General features: G+C 41.2%; 1 protein-coding gene across 4 annotated transcripts in view; it reads left to right on the top strand.

Moving 5' to 3' along the window:
* LOC132132699 (UDP-glucuronosyltransferase 2C1-like) overlaps positions 1 to 20,827 on the top strand; it is a 35,901-nt gene that overhangs the window by 9,823 nt on the left and 5,251 nt on the right. For 2 of the 4 annotated variants that reach the window (XM_059545208.1, XM_059545184.1), the window contains one exon: positions 19,232 to 19,380. In XM_059545208.1, coding sequence (XP_059401191.1) covers positions 19,232 to 19,380 — 149 coding nt within the window. Of the gene's footprint in view, positions 1 to 8,594; positions 9,354 to 14,148; positions 14,791 to 19,231; positions 19,381 to 20,827 lie in introns of those variants that run through there. The other 2 variants (XM_059545200.1, XM_059545193.1) reach the window with 2 other exon arrangements.

Here is a 20,827-nt window from a genome sequence, read left to right as displayed (position 1 = left end):
GATTGTGGGTAATGAAGTACTTAGCCAAGACATCGCGAAGAAAAGGCATTTATCTCAAAACAAGGTTAGTGCCCCATGAACAGCCGTAGCTGGTTTTAAGTCTACCATGTATGGTTACGTTTTTATGGCTTATACCCCAACTGTCAATGCAGAAATTGCATTGAATTTTTACTTCCGGCACCGGATGTGGGCGGGACTGTGATGCTCTATTGCACTTGAATTATGGGGCGTGTCTTAACCAAACCAGTAAAAAAAAAAACTCTGCACTCAATTGGATAGACCTACAACCAATCAGAGCAACGCAGTAAGTGACGTATGTTGAGTGACGCATAGTTGTCAACAGAGTTCAACTGCACGCACACACGCTGGAACTGGAAGAAAGTAGGAAAGTAATGAGTTTAAACGATCTTTGCCGCTATGGAAAAAGGATTTAAGAATTCGCGGAGTACTTACAAGCACGAATAACATTTTTGAGAGAAACACAAAAGGTGCATGTATATACGAACAAGTTCTCTGTTTAGGATTAGATCTCGACAATAATGAAAATAATCTTATCGCATTTGTCGGCCCTGTCTCAACTTTATTACACGGTTGCAACGCGACTTGACTAACTTTAAAAAAATGGAAAGACGACGAATGAGACCTCCATCTGGAACACCTGAACAACTTTTTTAAATCCTTCATGAGAGGCTTGTGGCTAAACCTATCCGAAACGTCGGCAGCCAGAATAAGCAATTTCGGATTTTAAACTGTGGGTACAGACTGTCAATTTACATCCATGTGGACTGATTGGTAAACTGTGCGCAGTCTTACAAAAAAAGGGAGTTAAACCACCTTTTAACATTATTTAACTTTAGAAAACTGATGGGATATCAAATATAGACTGATGTACCGGGTACATTATATACACAGTAAACATCTGATAATTAAAAAGTCCAGTCAGTCACCATCAGTCGCAACTCGAGTGCATTTATTTAAAGTTTACGTCACTCAATGATGACATTTTCCTAACCTGAAAAAAAACAGATTGCCCTGCTCTGCCTCTTATTGGCTAGTACTCGTTGCCATCTCGGTCAGAGCCAATTAGAAGCAGGATGTGGGTGGGAAAAAACTCTCTGTCTCCTGTGTGTATGGGGAAACGGAGGGACAGAGAGAACAGGCTAGAACTACGTTTAAATAAAATATAGAAAATATCTGCTTGATAACTTATTATGGAGCTGGGAACAAGCCCAAATAAGCAACTACACTTTAGAAAAAAGCCCAAAAAAACGCGACCCGCGACAACCAATATTTGTAAGCGACTTTACAGAAAAACAAGCCCAAAGTCGCTTATAATAAGTGGACTTGGCAACACTGATTGGCATCCTCAAGGAGCTGATGGACAAAACAGACACAGAGCTGGGGCTGTCAAAGCAGAGTGGCATTCACCATATAGCACAAGAACAGGAGGATGTTTTTACCCTTGTCAGCATTTTAAGGGAAGCTAAACTTTTTCAAAATCAGCCAGGCAGACAGTTCCATGCATTCCCAAATTTCAGTAAAAACCTATTGGAAAAACTGAAATACCGTGAATTATGGAAGTGGATGAAGTCCAAAGTAATGGACTGGAGAATTGTCCCTATGTAAACAAGTAATGATGATGGCACTGTTTTGATAAGGTACATTCTAACTTAATTTATTCCTTAATTTCATTTTTTTAATATAATACAGTATACATTTAAAATCACATTCTTAAAATCAACGTTTGTTTTTTTCTTATTGGTTTGTTATATATTTTGAGATATTAAAGATTTTTTTATTGGCATATGACTCATTGTTCATATTTTCTAAATGAAAAACATCAACCACCACTGGAAAATTTTAAACAGTTTAAATTTTATTCCAAAGTATTTTAGAAAGTGAGGTAAAAAATGTACACAACAAAATGACAGTCAATAAGAACCTGAAGCTAAGATTTTGAGCCTCTTTTTTTAGCTAGTCAGAGATCTTTAACACTGACAAGCCTGATTCCAAGCTAATGGTGAAGATTGTATATGGTCATCCTCGTGATCTTCATAAAAGTAACCTGTGTAGTCCATGTCAACCTGAACAACACATTAAACAAAATAGTGTGACTCTGCTCGATGTCATCAAAAACCTCATAAATAATTCTTATTATTTCATTTGCATGTTCCAGTTTGAATACAGGGAGATTATGTATAATGTAGTTCAGGTCAAATGTGTGTGTGCAGTGTTCTAAAACCGCATTGATGAGCTCCTCTCCAAATCCAGTACAGGCTGTCTCAACCGTGTAAAGATGCATATGGTCCTGAAGTAAACCACCCCTGTAATTATGTAACAGGTCCCTGATCAAAAGTTTGTCCTCATTTGTGACCAGTCTACATTTGTCAGGCGAAGAAATAACCCTTTTAAAATGTTCATATTTTGGGGTTGGCTCCCCACAACCTTCAGGTTCACAAGAACAAACAGAATGGCAGTAGGTGCAGCACAGATGTCCAGGACTGACAGATGTGGTGTTTTCCTCAAAATGGCAGTACAAAGCTTTCCTAAGACAACTAATGATTCCAGTCTCAAGTACTGTCTTAACTACTGGGTCAAGCTTTGTATGCTGTTTGACAGCATAAACAATGGCATGTGCCTGCAACCCACTTCTGCCTGCCCTCCCGACCTGCTGAACAATGGCTTCCACATCGTCCGGTAACCCATACATCACAATGTGTGATATGTTTGGAAAATTTAAGCCCATCCCAAGAGCTGTTGTAGCCACAACAACTCTACAGCTACCCTATCCACTCAGAGATGACAGCACTCTGTTCTTATTGTGAGGGAGTGTCTGGCTGTGGAACATGCCTGGTTTTCAATCTTTTTCTCAGGATCTCTGTCAACCCAGGAATCTTCACAGTGTTCCCCCTTCAAATGGCAGAACACTCTGCCAACCTGTTTGACAGTTTTGCAGTAAATAATAACTGGCAACATGGAGAAAGCTTTTTCTTTTACATCCCTCACAATCCAGTCTATGGAATGAGCAGGGACTTTGATCAGACCCAGTCTGATGTTTGATCTGTTAGGGCTCATAGCCAAAGTAGTTGGATTGTCCATCTGCAGCTGTTTCATTACCCTGACTCTGGATTCCCGATCAGCAGATTCAGTCAATGCAAGTATAGGTGTACCTGGAATATATAAAAGGACAATAAGCAAACAATAAGTAATAATTAAATACAAAATGCTGAGTAGCATCATCTATTAATTTGTAATGGCCGTAAAGACATTTACTAAAAAAAATACATCAATTATAAGGGGTACAGTGACTTCCAGTATGGGTATGGTGTGTGAGTATAACAAAGCGTCACCCTTGTTTGAAGCTTACTCAGCGATGGCTTTCACCTTCTGGTCACACTATTAAAAATACATGTAGAAATTCACACACCTGCTGTAGGCAACTGGTTTAACATAAACAGGTGAGTTAGACTTACCGTAGAAAACATCGAACAATGCACATACAGGAAGGGTACTGTTTTGTACATACATACCAGCTTTAACTAGGGATCTAAGTTCTCCCAACTTGGCGAAGCTCTCACGAAATGGCGTCAACCCTTTGCAGCTTGACCCCTGTTATAAATAATATAGTAAATTAGAATGTTTGAACTTTTTGTTATTTCACTACACTGAGACTCTCGTTATGATTACACAAAACTGACTTTACAGACGTAACTTACATCGGGACTAAGTTAGGTACAATATATTTTTACAACATTTGCTTCATGACACTATGTTATGAGTTATTTTCTAAATCAGACAGATTAAATCTTACCATTTGTAAATGAGATGAACTTCATCCACGACGATACCCATTACGTTGGCTTGAAAAACATCGGAGCCTAGCATGTCCCTCCACTTCTTGTTCAGCAGCCAGGATTCGGGGCTTCCGAAAAGGAGCTGACAATGACCACTGGTTCCCTCTCGAGGCGGTAACTCAACATTACGTCAGCTAAGATGTATATGGGAACTCCTCCCTTCTCCACTTTCGCTGAAATCTTATTGGCTAATGCCAGCTGGGGGCAGCTGGCCAATTGACGCGAAGCATGCAAATACTGACAGGTTCGTGGGCAGTATAAATTGCATGGGCGCGAAAATTACGTCAGAATCTCTTTCTTCACGCTAGAAGTTGTCTTCACGCTGAAGTTATCTCACGCTTATAACCTTAAATCTTAACCATCGTAGAAGTTGCATTTGAGGATTACTCACCGTTTCCTCTCCGCATCCGAAGTCTGCTACCTGCCAGATTTGTGCGGGTCCCCTTGACCCTCAGGACCCTCACCAGTTCTGTGTTTCCTGCCTGGGCCTCGCCCACGCCGAGGCAGCTTTCACGGATGACACATTGATTTGTAACATTCCAAGAACATAAAAGATCTAGTTTCCTTAATCTTAGAATGTTATTTAAAGGTTAGTAAGATGTTCCTGTAACATTCTCTCAGTCATTCAAACACCTGCTGTGAAAAAGCACTGAAAGAAAAAGAAATAAGGACACAAACACAACACAAACTTTCTTCAGCCACAGTTACAAGACTTTAAATCTCTCAAGATCTGATTAAACAGCTCCACAAACAGCATTGCCAGCTTCACTTACAATATTACTAACCAGATTGACTTTATTTCTGTCACACTTCTACAGAAGTTCAACATGATCAACATGTATGTTTTAATAAAAGCCCAATGACTGCATTAAAGTAGTTTAAGTAATTCAACTGATATAAAAATAAATATATATATATTATAAAATAAATATGCTGATGTTTAAGAGTGTATAAATATTGTCCTTTTTTCAACTTTTTGTTTAAAACATGTTTTTTGTTCTTTATACACTCACAGACATCAACATTTTCATGCCAGCATAGAAAACATGTTCATGGCTCCCAGCATGCTGTATTTATTTATTTTTTGTCACCATTTTTGAGGATTGTATGACAATGATACAAAATAAAGCATTTTATTGCATTATTGCTACTATAATCACAGTGACACTGCTGTATTAACAGTTGAGAATAGTCAAAGGAGAGCTGTGGTCCTCAATGGGGCAGGAACAGTTAAGCATACTGGAGCTTATGAGAATGAGCATGAGCTGCTGCGCAGCCTTGACTTCACTGACACAATCGAAGAATTCGCCCTGGCTGAGGCTCAAAAAACAGCAGTATAAGTAAGCAGAACTAATAAGAGTGACAGTATGCCTAGGTTAAGTTGATCTTGTTTAGCCTTTTCTGCATTAAGTGCATTTTTCAGATAATTGCTGTTGAATGTTGATTTTACGTAGCTTGATGTTAATCTCGAGTTGTTACGATAATACATCGTCATTATTATTCATTTACAGTAAAGGCTGGCAGTTTGAATCGCTTCTTGATCAGTCTGAGTGCGCATGAGTGTTGAATGCACATGCACCAATGCCAAGAAAAAAATAGGCCCTTTTTGTGCTGCAGCATCAGGATCAATTTGGTCTAAATCTGGCCATGTGTATTTGTTTGATGCCCCGTTGTGGATGTAAAGGGTTCACAAATGTTGCTTATCTCTCATGTACATCTGAAAACTGCGGACAAATTGATTGAGCTCTAAAGTCGGTAAAGTCTGCTGCAGGCTTTCATCCATTGCTCACAGACTGATTGACTTGAAATGAGTGATACCACTTCAACTGTGGTAGTGAATGATCAGCAAATAACTTTAAATTTGCAACAGCACTGTATTTTTGTATAAATTTTAGTAAATTTTTATGTTTAATATTCATTATATATTCAGTTTCAGATCTTAATGCACATTTCAACATTTGAGTCCAAAGCAACTTAGATATACACAAACAAATGTCTTTTGCATGCAAGTATGTATTTAGCACTGTAAACCAATACATTTTATTTAATAATAATAGTCAAACTGTTCAGAAAAATTTTCTTAGCACAAAACTTGCCGTTTAGCTTTAGGATGAATCTTCTGACCTCTGCATTGTTTGATTCTCCCCAAAATGATCTTGATGCCCCCAAAATAGTAAATCGAAGTATTTCATCGTATTTTCATCAAAGAAAGAATCGTCTTTGTTAGTCTAAACAGTTTTGGAGTGCAATGGATTTAAATTTTCTATGTTATCTAGGAAGGGCATTTGGCATAAAGCATGTGCAAAATCAGTTGTGCGGATCACTTCGCTGTGGCAACCCTTGATAAAACGGGAGCAAGCCAAATGAAGAGAGAGAAAATGTTCTATATTGTCTCCAAAACCTGCTATGTAAGGAATGATATTCCGAGTCATTTGCACTTGGTAAGAGACCTTTAGGTCAATCTTTCATTTAAGTTATGTATACCTAAATTGGATTAGGCTTAAAATATGTTTAGAGAGTTTAATGGGAATGAAACCAAACATCCAACACATGTCAAACAATAAACTCATTTTATAAATATAAATATTAATTTTAAAATACCACTGTTATTGTTTTTTACTATTATTATTTGAAAGGGGTGTAAAGAGATTATTGTAAGGGCTCTGTCACTTCAGTCTGGTTTATTGTTTATAGTGGCAGAACCTCCTGAGGCACCTGTGACCACTACTACTCCCTGAGGACTGCATTGCAGATTCCACAGCAACAGCTTTGTTTCTCTGTGCCATGTGTTCTCCTGTCTAACCCCACCCCTCTAGGTATCTCATTATTGGTCCATTGTGCTTGTCCTGTGCCAGATTTGTTGTCGAATATACTGGGCTGTGTTCCACTTCACTTTTAGACACACACTCACAAACTTCCCTAAGAACATCCCCTCAGGGAAATCCTAACGCATTCTCATCCCAAGGCGTCATATACTGACCCTCTTGACATTTCGTCAACATCCTACGCATATGGCACCCTCTAGCGTCAATATGAGACACAGATTATGGGTTAAGGTTAGGGTTAGGGTTAGGGTTAGACCGCTAGGAGGCGCCTTCTGGCCCATTTTTATCTGCTTCTAATATTGACGCTAGAGGGTGCCATGTGCGTAGGATGTTGACGAAATGTCAAAAGGGTCAGTATATGACGCCTTGGGATGAGAACGGTCTGGAAATCCCCACTGCCATTTTCACTTTGTGACGTGGACAAGGGACATTTATATGGACAGACCCTTGACCCCTCAATTTTGACTGAGGTAGTGAGTCTACTTCATATACACTGCGGGCCGCTCAATAGACTACAGTGCAACATGATAATGATATCATTGCATATCGCGTTTAATTGTGATTAGAATGCTGCATCCAACAAATTCGTAATTGAATAATACTTAATTTCTTTATCGCAGATTCCAAGCGATCAAGGACTTAAGATGTTCCAATTCAGCCCATTGCAAAGTTTCAGCTAGTACTGGGCACTCATGCAATGTAATCAATGACGTACAACCGACTAAACAGGATAGAGGGTTAGCGAGTGAAGGGCATAAAAGATGAATTGGAACCCAGCCCTGGTGTCCTATTGGTTCCTGTTGTGTCTCACCTCGGTGCTCCCAGATTTGTCCTGCCCTGCCCTGTCCTGTCAGCATATTTGTTACTTTTGGGTAGTTTTATTTTTATTTTTTTCCAAACTTAAATAGAGAGCCTACTGCACTCTACGACTGAATCCTTATAATGCTCTATCGAAACCTTATAGTTGGACTGTTATAACTGATGCTTGCAGCTATATTTATCATTTTCATTATTCATTATGTAATTAATTATTACTTAGACATGCTATGTGAAAGCTTGTTTTGGATAATGGTGATCTTTAACTACTTGCTGAAGAGAGTGTTTCTCTCACATTTAAAATGGGTCTCCATGGCAATGATTTTAAAATATGTTTTATATAAAATTATATACATAAAATATATAAACTAAGCAGCTTTGTTTTATCTTATGTAAATAAGAGGTTGCAGTAACTTATTTCTACAGATTTCCATATTTTTAATGGCATCCATCATTTTGAAAGATAAAATGCTACAGAGAAGAAGTCCATTTCATATGTAGTGTGTCTGTTTTCCTGTTTTTAAACAGGAGATTTAAATATCAAATAATAAATAGGATATTATTAAATATGAATTTAGTTGTAGTATTATTGTATTATTCCAAGCATGTGGCATTTTATTTACAGAAGACAATCATGCGACTGGATTTGTGAGCAGGGGTTCGTATGATCACAGAAATCACTTCTTCACTGTGAATAGATCGTCATTCAAATCCATAGTTTTATCAATGGGGTGCAATGTAATTATTATTTTTATTTTTTTTACAGACATCCACATGAGAAACAATAACCATCTAAATAAGGTTTTCTACTTACGTTTTCTAAAGAAAAAGTTTTGTTAATGGTAACATTTGTATGTCCCTCTACATAGTCAGAACAACAAAGGGAAAACAAATAAAAGAGATTAGAGTGTCAACTGCAAGCTTGAGTTGAATGAGTTTAAGTCAACAGTATTCATTATCTTTTGACAAAATAGCTTTAATAATTGAGGACAAAGTGCACCTACCCTCTATAATGCAACACGAACTTTGCCCAAATCCTGTTGTGCACATAACTTATTTAGTTAACTTATAACTCATTTAGATAACTTATAACTCATTTAGATCCTCGTTTCCCAGATCACGCTGCACTTTCAGAAGCAGAAACATCTGACCATGATTTCTGGGACTTTATTTGTGCTTGTACTGCTGTGTGGAGTAGAAGCTGGCAAGGTTTTAGTGTTGCCAGGCGAGTACAGTCACTGGCACAACATGCGTGCGATCATTGACGCGCTGGTCGATCGTAACCACAGTGTGACTGTTCTGGTCAGTTCTTCATCACCTACTGTACCGCACACACGGAAGGAGCGGTTCGATTTCAATGTGTTTAAAGTCAATATGGAGAAAGAAGAGGCTGATGCTGTGTGGAGTGACTTCATTCATCTCTGGATGAATGACACAGCCAGTAAATACGAGACCGTGTTCAACATCTGGCGAGTGATGTCAAACTTCATGCTGCTGGCTACTGACATATGCAAGGGCATGTTTCACAATGAGGATCTTTTACACACGCTTCAAGAATCTCATTATGATGTGCTGTTTTCTGATCCAATGATGCCATGCTCTGACTTGATGGCACAGAAGCTGAATATCCCGCACGTCCAGTCGCTGCGTGCAACATTTGCGTATACTTTCGAGCGGTTTTGTGGTCAGATGCCTGCGCCGCCATCCTATGTTCCTGCAGCCGCTTTGCAAGATCACCTCACCGATCATATGAGCTTCACAGAGAGAGTTGAAAACATGCTCCTCTACATCATACATACATCTATATTTCGACTGAACATGAAGTTCACTTATGACTGGCTTTACACTGAAATAAGAGGTATTTTTTTGTTTTGGCCAACCTTTATGCATGTGCTTTAATTGTCGGAAGGAGTTGTCTATTTGGCACACAAAACTGATGGTTAAATCCATTTGTCAATGAATATACGATATAAAATATGTGGAAGACAGCAGTTAATGACTTAAATGTTGTGCAATACTGACAATATGCTTTAATAACATAATAAGCCTTTAAGATATTTTAATTACAGTAAAAATATAAGCTACATTTTTTTAAGAAATAATATTCATTATTCTACAACATTTAGTACTTGCCCTTGATTTGATTGGCTGAGCAGCTGTCTAACATGTCTACACTGGACGCAACCAGCATGACAAATGAAAAGTCAATTCAGTCATGACCACTGCTGAACATTATTTTAGTGGCAGGCTTTAGTCAGAAGGGTTCAAATTCTGAGCTGTCCACAACGGAGGTTTGAAACCCCTGAAGCTTTTAAGATTAAGCAACGATTAGCTGATAGATGATTACCGTTGGCAAGACGCTAAGTCAGGAGTGCCGAACTCTGGTCCTTGAGAGCCCTGCAGAGTTCTGCTCCAACCCTACTTAAAACTCACCTGCCTGTTGCTTTATAATAACTCTTCAGTCCTTGATTATCTTGTTCAGGTGTGTTTGATTAGGGTTGGAGCAAAACTCTGCAAGGCTGCGGCTCTCCGGGACCATTGTTTTCCTGCCCCTACGCTAAGTGATCATGCCTGTATAAGGAGGAGCTGGGGATGGAGGAGGGTAAGTTCATGTCTTTGCAGACTAAAGCCCAAAGTATACTTAATTTTTAATGCATGAGGGTCAGCGTACAGTGCACGTGACGCGAATTGCATCATAAAAATTGTATACGTGTATTATGCATGCACCACCCGGTTTTTGTAACCATGAGTACTTTGTACGCGAAGGGTCACATATGTGCACTGAATTATTTTTGCAGTAATCAGATGTTCCACAGGTGGCAACACTATCCCTGGCCATTTTTTCACAGTAGAAAATGAAATTAAAGAAACAGAAGAACAACAGCAATATAGCGAGACTGCAACAACAGATGGCTGCATTGATAAGCACTTGTGAGCGAGAGGGTATGAGACAGCTCGACTTTGGTTTAAAAGAGTTTAAATATATTTGTTATCGGCCATAACTTATGTGGAAAAATAGATCAGACACTGTACAAGGATGAAGCTTTCAAGAGTGCATGTGTCGACTGCCCACGTTCGCACACAATAAATAGAGTATACTTTGAAAGGCTACATGTTCGACTGTACGCACACGCTAGCGTATACATACAAAAACAAAGTATACTTGGGGCTTAAGGCAACTGTGAGTATGGGTGAACTTATATACCTTTTTTAATTGTAGTGGGAGGGTGTAGCTGCACTGGTCTAATGAAATGAGCCACGCTTCATACAGTCTTTTTGCTGTTTATTTGTCTCTTTTTAGCAGACACCATGAAAACTACAAGAAATAAAGCATATAATGTTCAAAATATGCATTTAGTCGAGTCCTTTTCAAGTCTCATGTAAATGTCTGCTGATATGCAAATGAACACATGCGACAAATCCGAATCCAATTACATCGCTATTTACACATAACATTGTTTACATAAACTGATATAAAACAATATCATACACAAACAGCTTTAAAGATGAATAGGGCTTGGAAGTCGTGACGTCATTACTTGGCGTGGCCGCCATGTTGATGGCCTCCTTTACTGCTACTCGGACTACTGCGCAGTGTTTAGACATACTCCTTCTCATCCGTGTGTCTTAATTTGATTAATTAAAAATCTATTTCAACCATGGTAAACCGTTGCTGTATTGTGGGGTGTAATAGTGCAACACATAATCGCCATGGGGAAAATAAAATGAGAATGGATTAACTTTACACCGCTTTCCTGCTTGGAGGCGCGACCATGGAGACCATAACATCTGAATATTAATTTATATAGCTTAAGTCAACATTGAAAATAAGGGAAATTTCTCGGGTTACTCATCCAAAATACGGGAAATTTCAACTTTCATCTTTTTGTTGCTATCCCTCTGCTGACAGCAAAAATTCGTACTACAAAACTGCTGCATTAACTAACGTTAAGCGATTTGTGAAGCTAGGTCTAACGTGACTTTAGTTACAGATTGGCGTGAAATCGTGCTCTCACAACAACCACGCTAAGGTTGCTTTCAAGTAAGCAGAACGATGCTTTGAAAACATCTGTTTCGCTGGAAGGGCAAGGAGTAGCAACAGGAAAACAACACAGAGACTTGACAGATCCGATTGAAGGGCTAACGGGATATTTTACAGGAAAATACTAAAACGGGAAGACAGCGGGAAAAGAGCTCAAATACGTGAGAACCCCGGAAAAAACGGGAGGTTTGACAGCTGCTAACTACACTTTTGAAACACATTGATAAAAGTCCATGTGTGAACGGTTGTTAGCACTAACGGTTACTAAACTAGCAGCTAGGTAGAGCGCAGCTTACCAGATTACTGTATACTGTTTGCCGCTGTTCCGGTTCTATGATTTGCAGCTCCTGAACCCATCCATTTGTGAACTGTACATGAGGCTTCAATGACTTGTAGCTTCGAAACTATTCTGAAGGGTAGGCGCTCACAAAACAAACAAGGTAGCCGAAGATATCTGTAATGCAAAAGTGCGGCAGCAAGTCTTCGTCGGTACTCCACTCTTTGTTGGGAATTTCATATGGATCCAAACCGTTAATAGTGCAGATTTTGTCCACATACCGGTCCCTGGCATCCCTTTTTAGTGTATCCCTATAAATCCCACAACCTTTTCGAGATTTTAACTTCTTTTTTCTTTCTCCCAACTCTGCTCTTCTCGTTCAACTTGCTGTATGTTTACATTCCCGAGGCTAGCAACATGGCCGTCACGTCCCAGAATGCAACTCGGCGCCCAAGCCCTATTACCGTGTGCGCCCTCTTAGACCATGCAGATAAAGGTACTCTTTTTCAGGCTCTCCATACCATTAACATTTCTCTGCATCCATGTTTCTTCAACCCATAATGCAGCGGTCCCGCGTTCAACTCCACATGGTCATATGACCTGTTACTCTTCAATATTGGGTGCGTTTGACTTGAAGCTCGGCTACAGACAGCGATCAACGAGAGTAGCCGCTTGCAGTCAGGGGCGGAGTTGAAAACAGAGCCGTCAAGCTGGACACAGGGTGCGTTTGACTTGAAGCACGACTGTAGACGGTGATCAACGAGAGTAGCCGCTTGCAGTCAGGGGCGGAGTTGAAAACAGACATGTCAAGACGGACACTTTCGGCTCCCGTTAGTGACACTCACGTGGTGTTTGCATACTGTATCACATATGAAGTGAATTAAATGCAATATTTGTAAAATACACCGACGTTTTATAAACGTTTTCATGAGCAACTGAAACTGTTTTTACATGAGATATGAGCGCCATATTCTCAAGAATAAAGTTCAACATAAATATATACTATTTATAAACTAATACAGTGGGGCATACATGCTTTTATTAGTGTTGTATGATAAACGGGACTCAATACAACAATGCGACTACATTTAAAAGCTTTTACCATTCTAAAAACACAGATTTGTTGCCATTATTGAAACTGAAATGCCTAGACTAACCCGAAACACACGTGATCATTGTCATGTGCTGAATCTGGCCAATCATGAACAGCTGTGTCGTCATCAGCGCTCCTGCAGCTGCTCTGGATAAACTGCAGCGGCTGATTCAGCCGGCTGCTCTCGAAACGCTTTCGTGGTACTTTGATGCCACACATGACAGACATGTGGTGTTGGTGCCGTCTCAGGTCGGACAACATTTCTAACCAGCATGCACTGCTTCAAGTCAGACTGCGATCGGTTTGCGCAATGCTTCGTGAAGTCGAACACACCTACCAACTCTTTCTTAAGAACCCATGACATTAAACATTTTAAGGGAGCACATTCTTTACTTTTAAACAATATATGAACTCAAATTGATGAGAATTTTTAAACATAACTAATGCACATAAATAATGCATTTCTCTTAGAAACATGCCTTTGACAGTTACAGAGGGATTACAATCAGCTGATGCTGGCTGTCACGCTGTGTCTGCCTGAACTATGCTTGAGCTTATAGTGGTCGATATGGTGAATTGTGAGTTCAGGATCATGAAACTGAATCTGTAGTGAAATTCGGTGGGGAACAGAATTTAGTCCTTTAATCTGTTTGAAAGCTGTCCCGTGTGAGTGTTTGTGATGAACTAGAAGGCTGACTTAAGCGAGTATCTTGATGACAATTGAAATTTTGAAGCTATTGACCATAATATACCATAAATAAAAACATATTTAATCGATTGGACTTGTTATCTGACCTATTTATAGTACCATAGGTATTGTTATTGTTCAGAATCGGACTTACATTTTCTAAGGCAAATGGGAAGTTTATGAAATATAGCCATTATAACAGTGTTGTTCTAAACATTTTCATATTCTTTTACATTCTCTGAGCTACAGCATGCAGTTATCCAAAATAAAGCAATTGAAAGGTGAAAGCTTCAATTAAGTGAAAGTTTAAGTCAACAGTAATTATCTTTTGGGAAAATGGCTTCATGCATTCAGGACAAAGTGCACCTACCCTCCATAATGCAATGTGACCTTTGCCCAAATCCTGTTGTGCACATAGCCTATACACTTGGATCCTCATTCCCCAGATGGCACTGCACCTATCCAGAAGCAGATATATTTTATTTTACCATGATTTCTGGGACTTTATTTGTGCTTGTACTGCTGTGTGGAGTAGAAGCTGGCAAGGTTTTAGTGTTGCCAGGCGAGTACAGTCACTGGCACAACATGCGTGCGATTATTGACGCGCTGGTCGATCGTAACCACAGTGTGACTGTTCTGGTCAGTTCTTCATCACCTACTGTACCGCACACACAGAAGGAGCAGTTCGATTTCAATGTGTTTAAAGTCAACACGAAGAAAGAAGAGTCCAATGCTGTGTGGAGTGACTTCATTCACCTCTGGATGAATGACACAGCCAGTAAATACGAGATTGTGTTCAACATCCGGCGAGTGATGTCAAACTTCATGCTGCTGGCTACTGACCTATGCAAGAGCATGTTTCACAATGAGGATCTTTTACACACGCTTCAAGAATCTCATTATGATGTGCTGTTTTCTGATCCAATGATGCCATGCACTGACTTGATGGCACAGAAGCTGAATATCCCGCACGTCCTTTCGCTGCGTGCAACATTTTCATACACTTTCGAGCGGTTTTGTGGTCAGATGCCTGCGCCGCCATCCTACGTTCCTGCAGCCGCTTTGCAAGATCACCTCACCGATCATATGAGCTTCACAGAGAGAGTTGAAAACATGCTCCTCTACATCATACATACATTTATATTTCGATTGAACATGAAGTTCACCTTTGATCTGCTTTACACTGAAATATGGGGTAATTAATTTGTTTTTGTACACTTTTATGTTTTAATTGTTCGGTAATCTTTGTATCTTTCCAGATGCTGTTTGCACTTGCGGCATACAAAGTTGATGTTTTAAATAATTTTTCAATGAATATAGGCTACTGAATGTGTGAATGTTTTTAGCAAACATATAGGCGTTAATAACATATGATCTTAATACATTCATAATTCAAAAGTAATTCATTCTGTAAGATATCTTAGTAAGTATTACAGTGAAAACATAAGCAACATTTTTAACAAATAATATTTATTATTTTACAATAGTCCATCTATTTGATTCATGAACGGTGTTCTAAGAGTGCTGATACTGTCCAGTGGCTCTTTTGTTTTATCAAAGAGCCACTGGACAGTATCAGCACTCAAAATTCTGCCACTTAATTATAAATAAAAAAGGTGATTGAGACTTTTTATCTCACAATTCGGACTTTCTTTATGCAATTCCAAGTTTACTTGCTGTTCTGACTTTTCTCAGAATTATGACATAAAATTGCAAGAAGAGACATAAACTCACAATTGCGAATTGTGAGATAAAAAGTTGCAAGAACCTTATTTAATGTTTTTTTTTTCAGTGGTGGAAACGTCTCGGTTACACATGATAACCCTCGTTCCCTGAAGGAGGGAACGTAGACGTCATGTCGGTGACTGACGAAATTGGGATATCGCTTCGATAGACTAATCTACTTCGAGTGTAAACTAAATAAGCCAATGCACTTTGGCATGCAATCATTGCATCCAGCTGCCGCTGATCACAGCATGTGTATAATAAGGCATCAGGTGCAGGAGCAGCAGGAGCTAAGCCAGTGACCCGGCGGCTCAGCGGTGGTATAGCAACTGTGGTGATGGGACGTGACATCTCCGTTCCCTCCTTCAGGGAACAAGGGTTACCATATGTAACCGAGACATTACGTTTCAGTCGGTCACTCTTGACATCACGTCGTTGACCGACAAAATTGGGATCCCTACCAAAGCGCCATGGTTGCTGCCCCTTCCAGTGCCCTGTGCGAGCTGCCTGCACCCCTATTAGGTGTAGGTCGGGGCTCTGAACAAGTAGTTCCACTCACCATTTCCAATCACTGGGTGAGATTGGATAACACTTGGAAAATGTACCCGTTCTGCCTGGAACAGGGATGCTGTGGAAGCCCTATCCTTCCCGAAGAAGTTCTCGGGAGCAAATACATATATAGCATCCGTTTAGGTGTATATGGAGAAATTTGAGGTGCCTTGCCTTGTAAGTGACCTTTGAGACGGTTCAAGGCAAGGCGCACTGCTAACAACTCTAGGCAATTGATGTGCCAATATAGCTGCGGGCCCGTCAAAACCCCTGAGACTGCATCCCTATTGTACGTTGACCCCCAGCCGGTGGTGGAGCCATCCGTGTACACCACAGCAAACCTGGAGATCTGTTCTAGGGGCACCCTGCCCAGAGGAACGTAAGATCTGACCACGGGGTGAAGGTTTGGCGACAGGCCAGTGTAACTTGTTCCCAATGAGTGCCGCACTTCCAAGCCCACCTCGGGACTCGGCCATGAAGCCAGTGCTGGAGCGGTCTCATATGTAACAGGTCGAGTGGTGTAAGTGCTACCTGGGCCACCATATACCCCAGGAGCCTCTGAAAGAGTTTCAGTGGGACCGCAGTCCTGCCCTTGAATATATTCAAGCAGACTAGCACCGACCGCGTTTGTTCCTCTGTGAGGCATGCTGTCTGTTCGACTGAATCCAACTCCATACCGAGAAAAGAGATCCTCTGCATCGGAGTTTGCTCTATTCCCAGTTGACCCGAAGGACCAACAGGCTGAGGTGCCGGAACTCCAAGTCCCTGTGCTCGTACAACTGATCCCAAGATTGTGCTAGTATCAGCCAATCGTCTAGATAGTTGAGAATATGAACACCCTGCACTCTGAGTGGAACAAGAACTGCCTCCGTGATTTTCGTGAAGAAACGGGGAGACAGGCATTGGCACAGGGATAGCACTGATATGCCTGTCCTTTGAACGCAAACCGTAGAAAAGTACGCATCCTTCAGGTTGATTGCTGCAAACCAATCTCGGGGACGGATGCACCCGAAGATGCATTTCTGTGTCAACATCTTGAACGGTAGCCGATTCAAAACTCGCAGATCCAAGATTGGTCGTAACCCACCGCCTTTCTTGGTTACAATGAAGTAAGGGCTGTAAAACCCCATCCTCATATCGACAGTAGGAACCGGCTCTATCGCATCCTTCGCCAGTAGGACTGCGATTTCTGCCCGCAGAACCGGGGCATCGGCTGCTTTCACTGTAGTGAAGCAGATACAGCTGAACTTGGGGGGACACCAGGCAAACTAAATCGCATAGCTGAGACTGATGGTCCGTAGAAGCCAGCGAGACGGGCTGGGTAGCTTTGACCAGGCGCTTAGATACCATACAAGCGGTACTAGTGGAACCACATCTATACCCGCAGTGGGGCAGCGAGGTGGAACCCAGGGACCCAACCCGGGCAGCTTGTGAGCAGGCCAGAGAATGGTGTGAGTGTGGGGTGCAGGGCTCACCTGGTTCCACAAGTTGGCAGAGGGTGTGTGAGTAGGGCCTTTGTTGATGCTCTCGAACTGCCCGCTGCTGCCATCTGGCGAAGGAGGAGGATGAGTGAGGTCCGGTGCTTGGCCATCCGCAACACTCCGTGCCCTCCTGGGAACCAGAGTAGAGAAAACTGCTCTCTCATTGAGATTTCCAGATTCTCCACCTGGCCCTCCTCCAGGGGAGAAAGCAGCTACCTCTCTCTGGGCCGCAGTGCCCAAGCCTGCTTATCTACGAGGGCGGCCCCCATGAGGCCTTTTGCTCTTCCGCTCGCCGCCAGGTTTGACGGGGGCCAGGACGGGTGAGGCAGGTTACGCTTAGCTCTATGGCGCCACTTGCTGGAGGCTGCTGTAGATGCGGCACTGGAGTGGGGACAGACGCAGGGGGCTGCCCTCGGAGATGAGCAGGCTTGGGCACTATGGCTGGCGGATGGGTGAAGGCAGCAGGTGCCCGCTGGGGCAGGATGTGTTGGATCGCCTTAGTCTGCTTCTGGGCAGCCGAGAACTGCTGGGCAAAGCTCTCGACTGCAACGCCGGAGAGGCCAGTTTGGGACACAGTGGCATTGAGAAACCGGACTTAGTCATTGTCCCTAGCATGGACCACTAGCATGGACATTGCACGACCCAGCAAACTCATGGTGACCTTCGTCACTCGGAACGCGAGGTCAGTGGTGGTTCGGAGTTCTTTCAGAACCGCTGAATTGTACCCACCCTCGTGCAGGTCCTTCAGTGCCTGAGCCTGGTGCACCTGCAATAATGCCATGGCATGTAAGGCAGAAGCAGCTTCCTCGCAAGCCATATTGGCACTGCCGGTTAGAGCAGATGAATGCCTATAGGTCCAGGAAGGAAGCACAAGGTCTCCCAGCCAGCAGGAGGCAGACTTGGGACACAATTGCATTGCTACTGCCCGCTCCACTGGGGGAATCACCAAATACCCCTTCGCTGTACCGCCGTCCTTTTAGAGAAATTAGCTCTTTAGGAAATGCTCTTTTAGTGCTGAGGCACACAGGGGAATTGGCTGCTTGCAACACGACAGGGGGTAGTGCAGCCCGGAGTGCGCCACTCGACTCAGGAACGACCACCGCTGAAGCGCCATCTCACCAACACATAGTTCACAGTAGACACAGTTGAGCAGAACGATACTAACGATTTGCTTCGAAGCGAGAAGCTGGTATGCATTACACCTGCTGTCTTATAATCACGTTGTTATCAGCGGCAGCTGGATGCAATAATTGCATGCCAATGTGCATTGGCTCATTTAGTTTACACTCAAAGTAGATTGTTCTATCGAAGCGATATCCCAATTTCGTCGGTCACCGACATGACGTCGAGGGTGACCGACTGAAAGGGAAATGGCTTCTATGGTTTTTGCCTCATTTGTATCATTTTATTTATTTGTGACTGTGCATTACAAGCATTTGTGAAGGGAGCTTTTAGCGACTCTTTCTGTAGGTTACACAGATACACAAGTAGGTAATGACAGTGGCTGTCTTTATGAGTGAGTCATTGAATTATGCCTCCAACTGATTATTTAAAAAATTATTTATTCAGGACAGCACTTGGCATACTGTTAAAATTATGGGTATTTGCAACGACGGCTATTGTAAAATGTCAGACTTGCTCTTTTCTATAAAATGAAAATGCAGTATTTGCTTAGATTTGTGTAGACCTCAAATAATCCCAACAACTGAAAAAATAAGCATGTAAGCCTAAGCCTATTTTGTAAATTGGATTTGAAAATGTATTTACAGTTTTCTTGAGTGTTCAAGAAGGTTGCTGGGAATTAAGCAAAAGAAAGCAAAATATCTGAATAGTTGACTGGCTGTAAATCAACAAGTAGCATAACTTTTCTTTATGTCACAGGCAAACCCACAACAATGTGTGAGACCATGGGAAAAGCCGACATCTGGTTGATTAGAACCTACTGGGATTTCGAGTATCCACGTCCACTCCTGCCTAATTTTAAATTTGTTGGAGGACTACACTGCAAACCAGCCAAGCCTCTGTCAAAGGTAATGACTTTGCTTTGCCATCTATTTTGAAATATCTGTTCTTCTGAAATATTCTTGTTGCCTTTTCGCTGTAAACAACTTCATGCCCGTAGATGTAGGGTGCGGGATCTCATTTAGCTCCTATAGGAAAATCAGAAGCAAAGACAAGGAAATTCTGCTATATCTTCAGCAGGATTCTTTATTGAGAACATGCTGTGTGGCACTGCAGTCATCGAGTCTGATTATGGCAGGCATGCACTGTATTTTAGGCATTCAGAGGGCAGTCCTTGTCCATATTGGTCTTAACCCAGGGGTTAAATAGAGGTGAGAATGTACCCCAAACTGAGAGCTCAAACAGACCTAATTTACATCAATTGGCCTAAAGTCTTGTAAGCACTAGCATGCCTAGACTAAAAAACATGTTTTAAGCAACACAAGTAAATATTCACTAAATAGTTTGACAGAAAGAAAAAGACTGGCAAACCCCTCTCACTGGAAACTACGGTGGCCGAGAGAGCTCAACGCGCTGCAATTTAAGAAAACACATGCAAATTGAACAAAAACACCATCAAATAAAAAAACATCATCAGTTTGACAACACAAGTGCTGCAAATCCTCACAACACATGCATATAACGAAACGCTCTGCAAATCCATCACAACACATGCATATAATGAAACGCGCTGCAAAATCTCACAACACATGCATATAGCGAAACGTGCTGCAAAATCTCACAACACATGCATATAACGAAACGTGCTGCAAATCCTTCACAACACATGCATATAATGAAACGCGCAGCAAAATCTCACAACACATGCATATATGAAACGCGCTGCAAATCCATCACAACACATGCATATAATGAAACGCGCTGCAAAATCTCACAACACATGCATATAGCAAAACGCTCTGCAAAATCTCACAACACATGCATATAACGAAACGTGCTGCAAATCCTTCACAACACATGCAAATTAAGAAACGCTGCAAATCCTGCTGCAAATAGCACTGACCACAATGGAAATGTTTCAAGGAGACCCCAAAAAATGTTGGACCTGGCTGGGATTTGCTTATCGTGCTGTAGCTACTGGTCAGTGGAGTTGTTGGTGAACTGAATGGTGAGTTTTTTTTTTTTTTTTTTACCCTGATTGCATGATTCTTTTATCTTTTGGATATTATTAGCCTAAATAAGCTGCATAATTACATGATTAAATGTAAAACGTTACTTAAGATGGCTAACTTTAATATCCTCAGCTAAATATAATTTCAAGGTTAATGAAAATAAATTTGCAATGCTTCATTAATTGTTTCTTAACCCCTTAACTGTCACTCACGTTTTTGAAGATAGACTTGAATGTGCATGATACAAACCTAAATTTTTATAATTCATGACTGAAAACATTTTGTAACATGATTTTGATGTGCCATTTACATGGTAATGCAATGTCTGATTTTAAAATGGGTT

Source organism: Carassius carassius, chromosome 4 (assembly GCF_963082965.1).
Source record: "Carassius carassius chromosome 4, fCarCar2.1, whole genome shotgun sequence".
Classification (NCBI taxonomy): domain Eukaryota; kingdom Metazoa; phylum Chordata; class Actinopteri; order Cypriniformes; family Cyprinidae; genus Carassius; species Carassius carassius.
The sequence above is the reverse complement of the archived record's forward strand: the minus strand, read 5'-3'. Positions and strand labels throughout refer to the sequence as shown.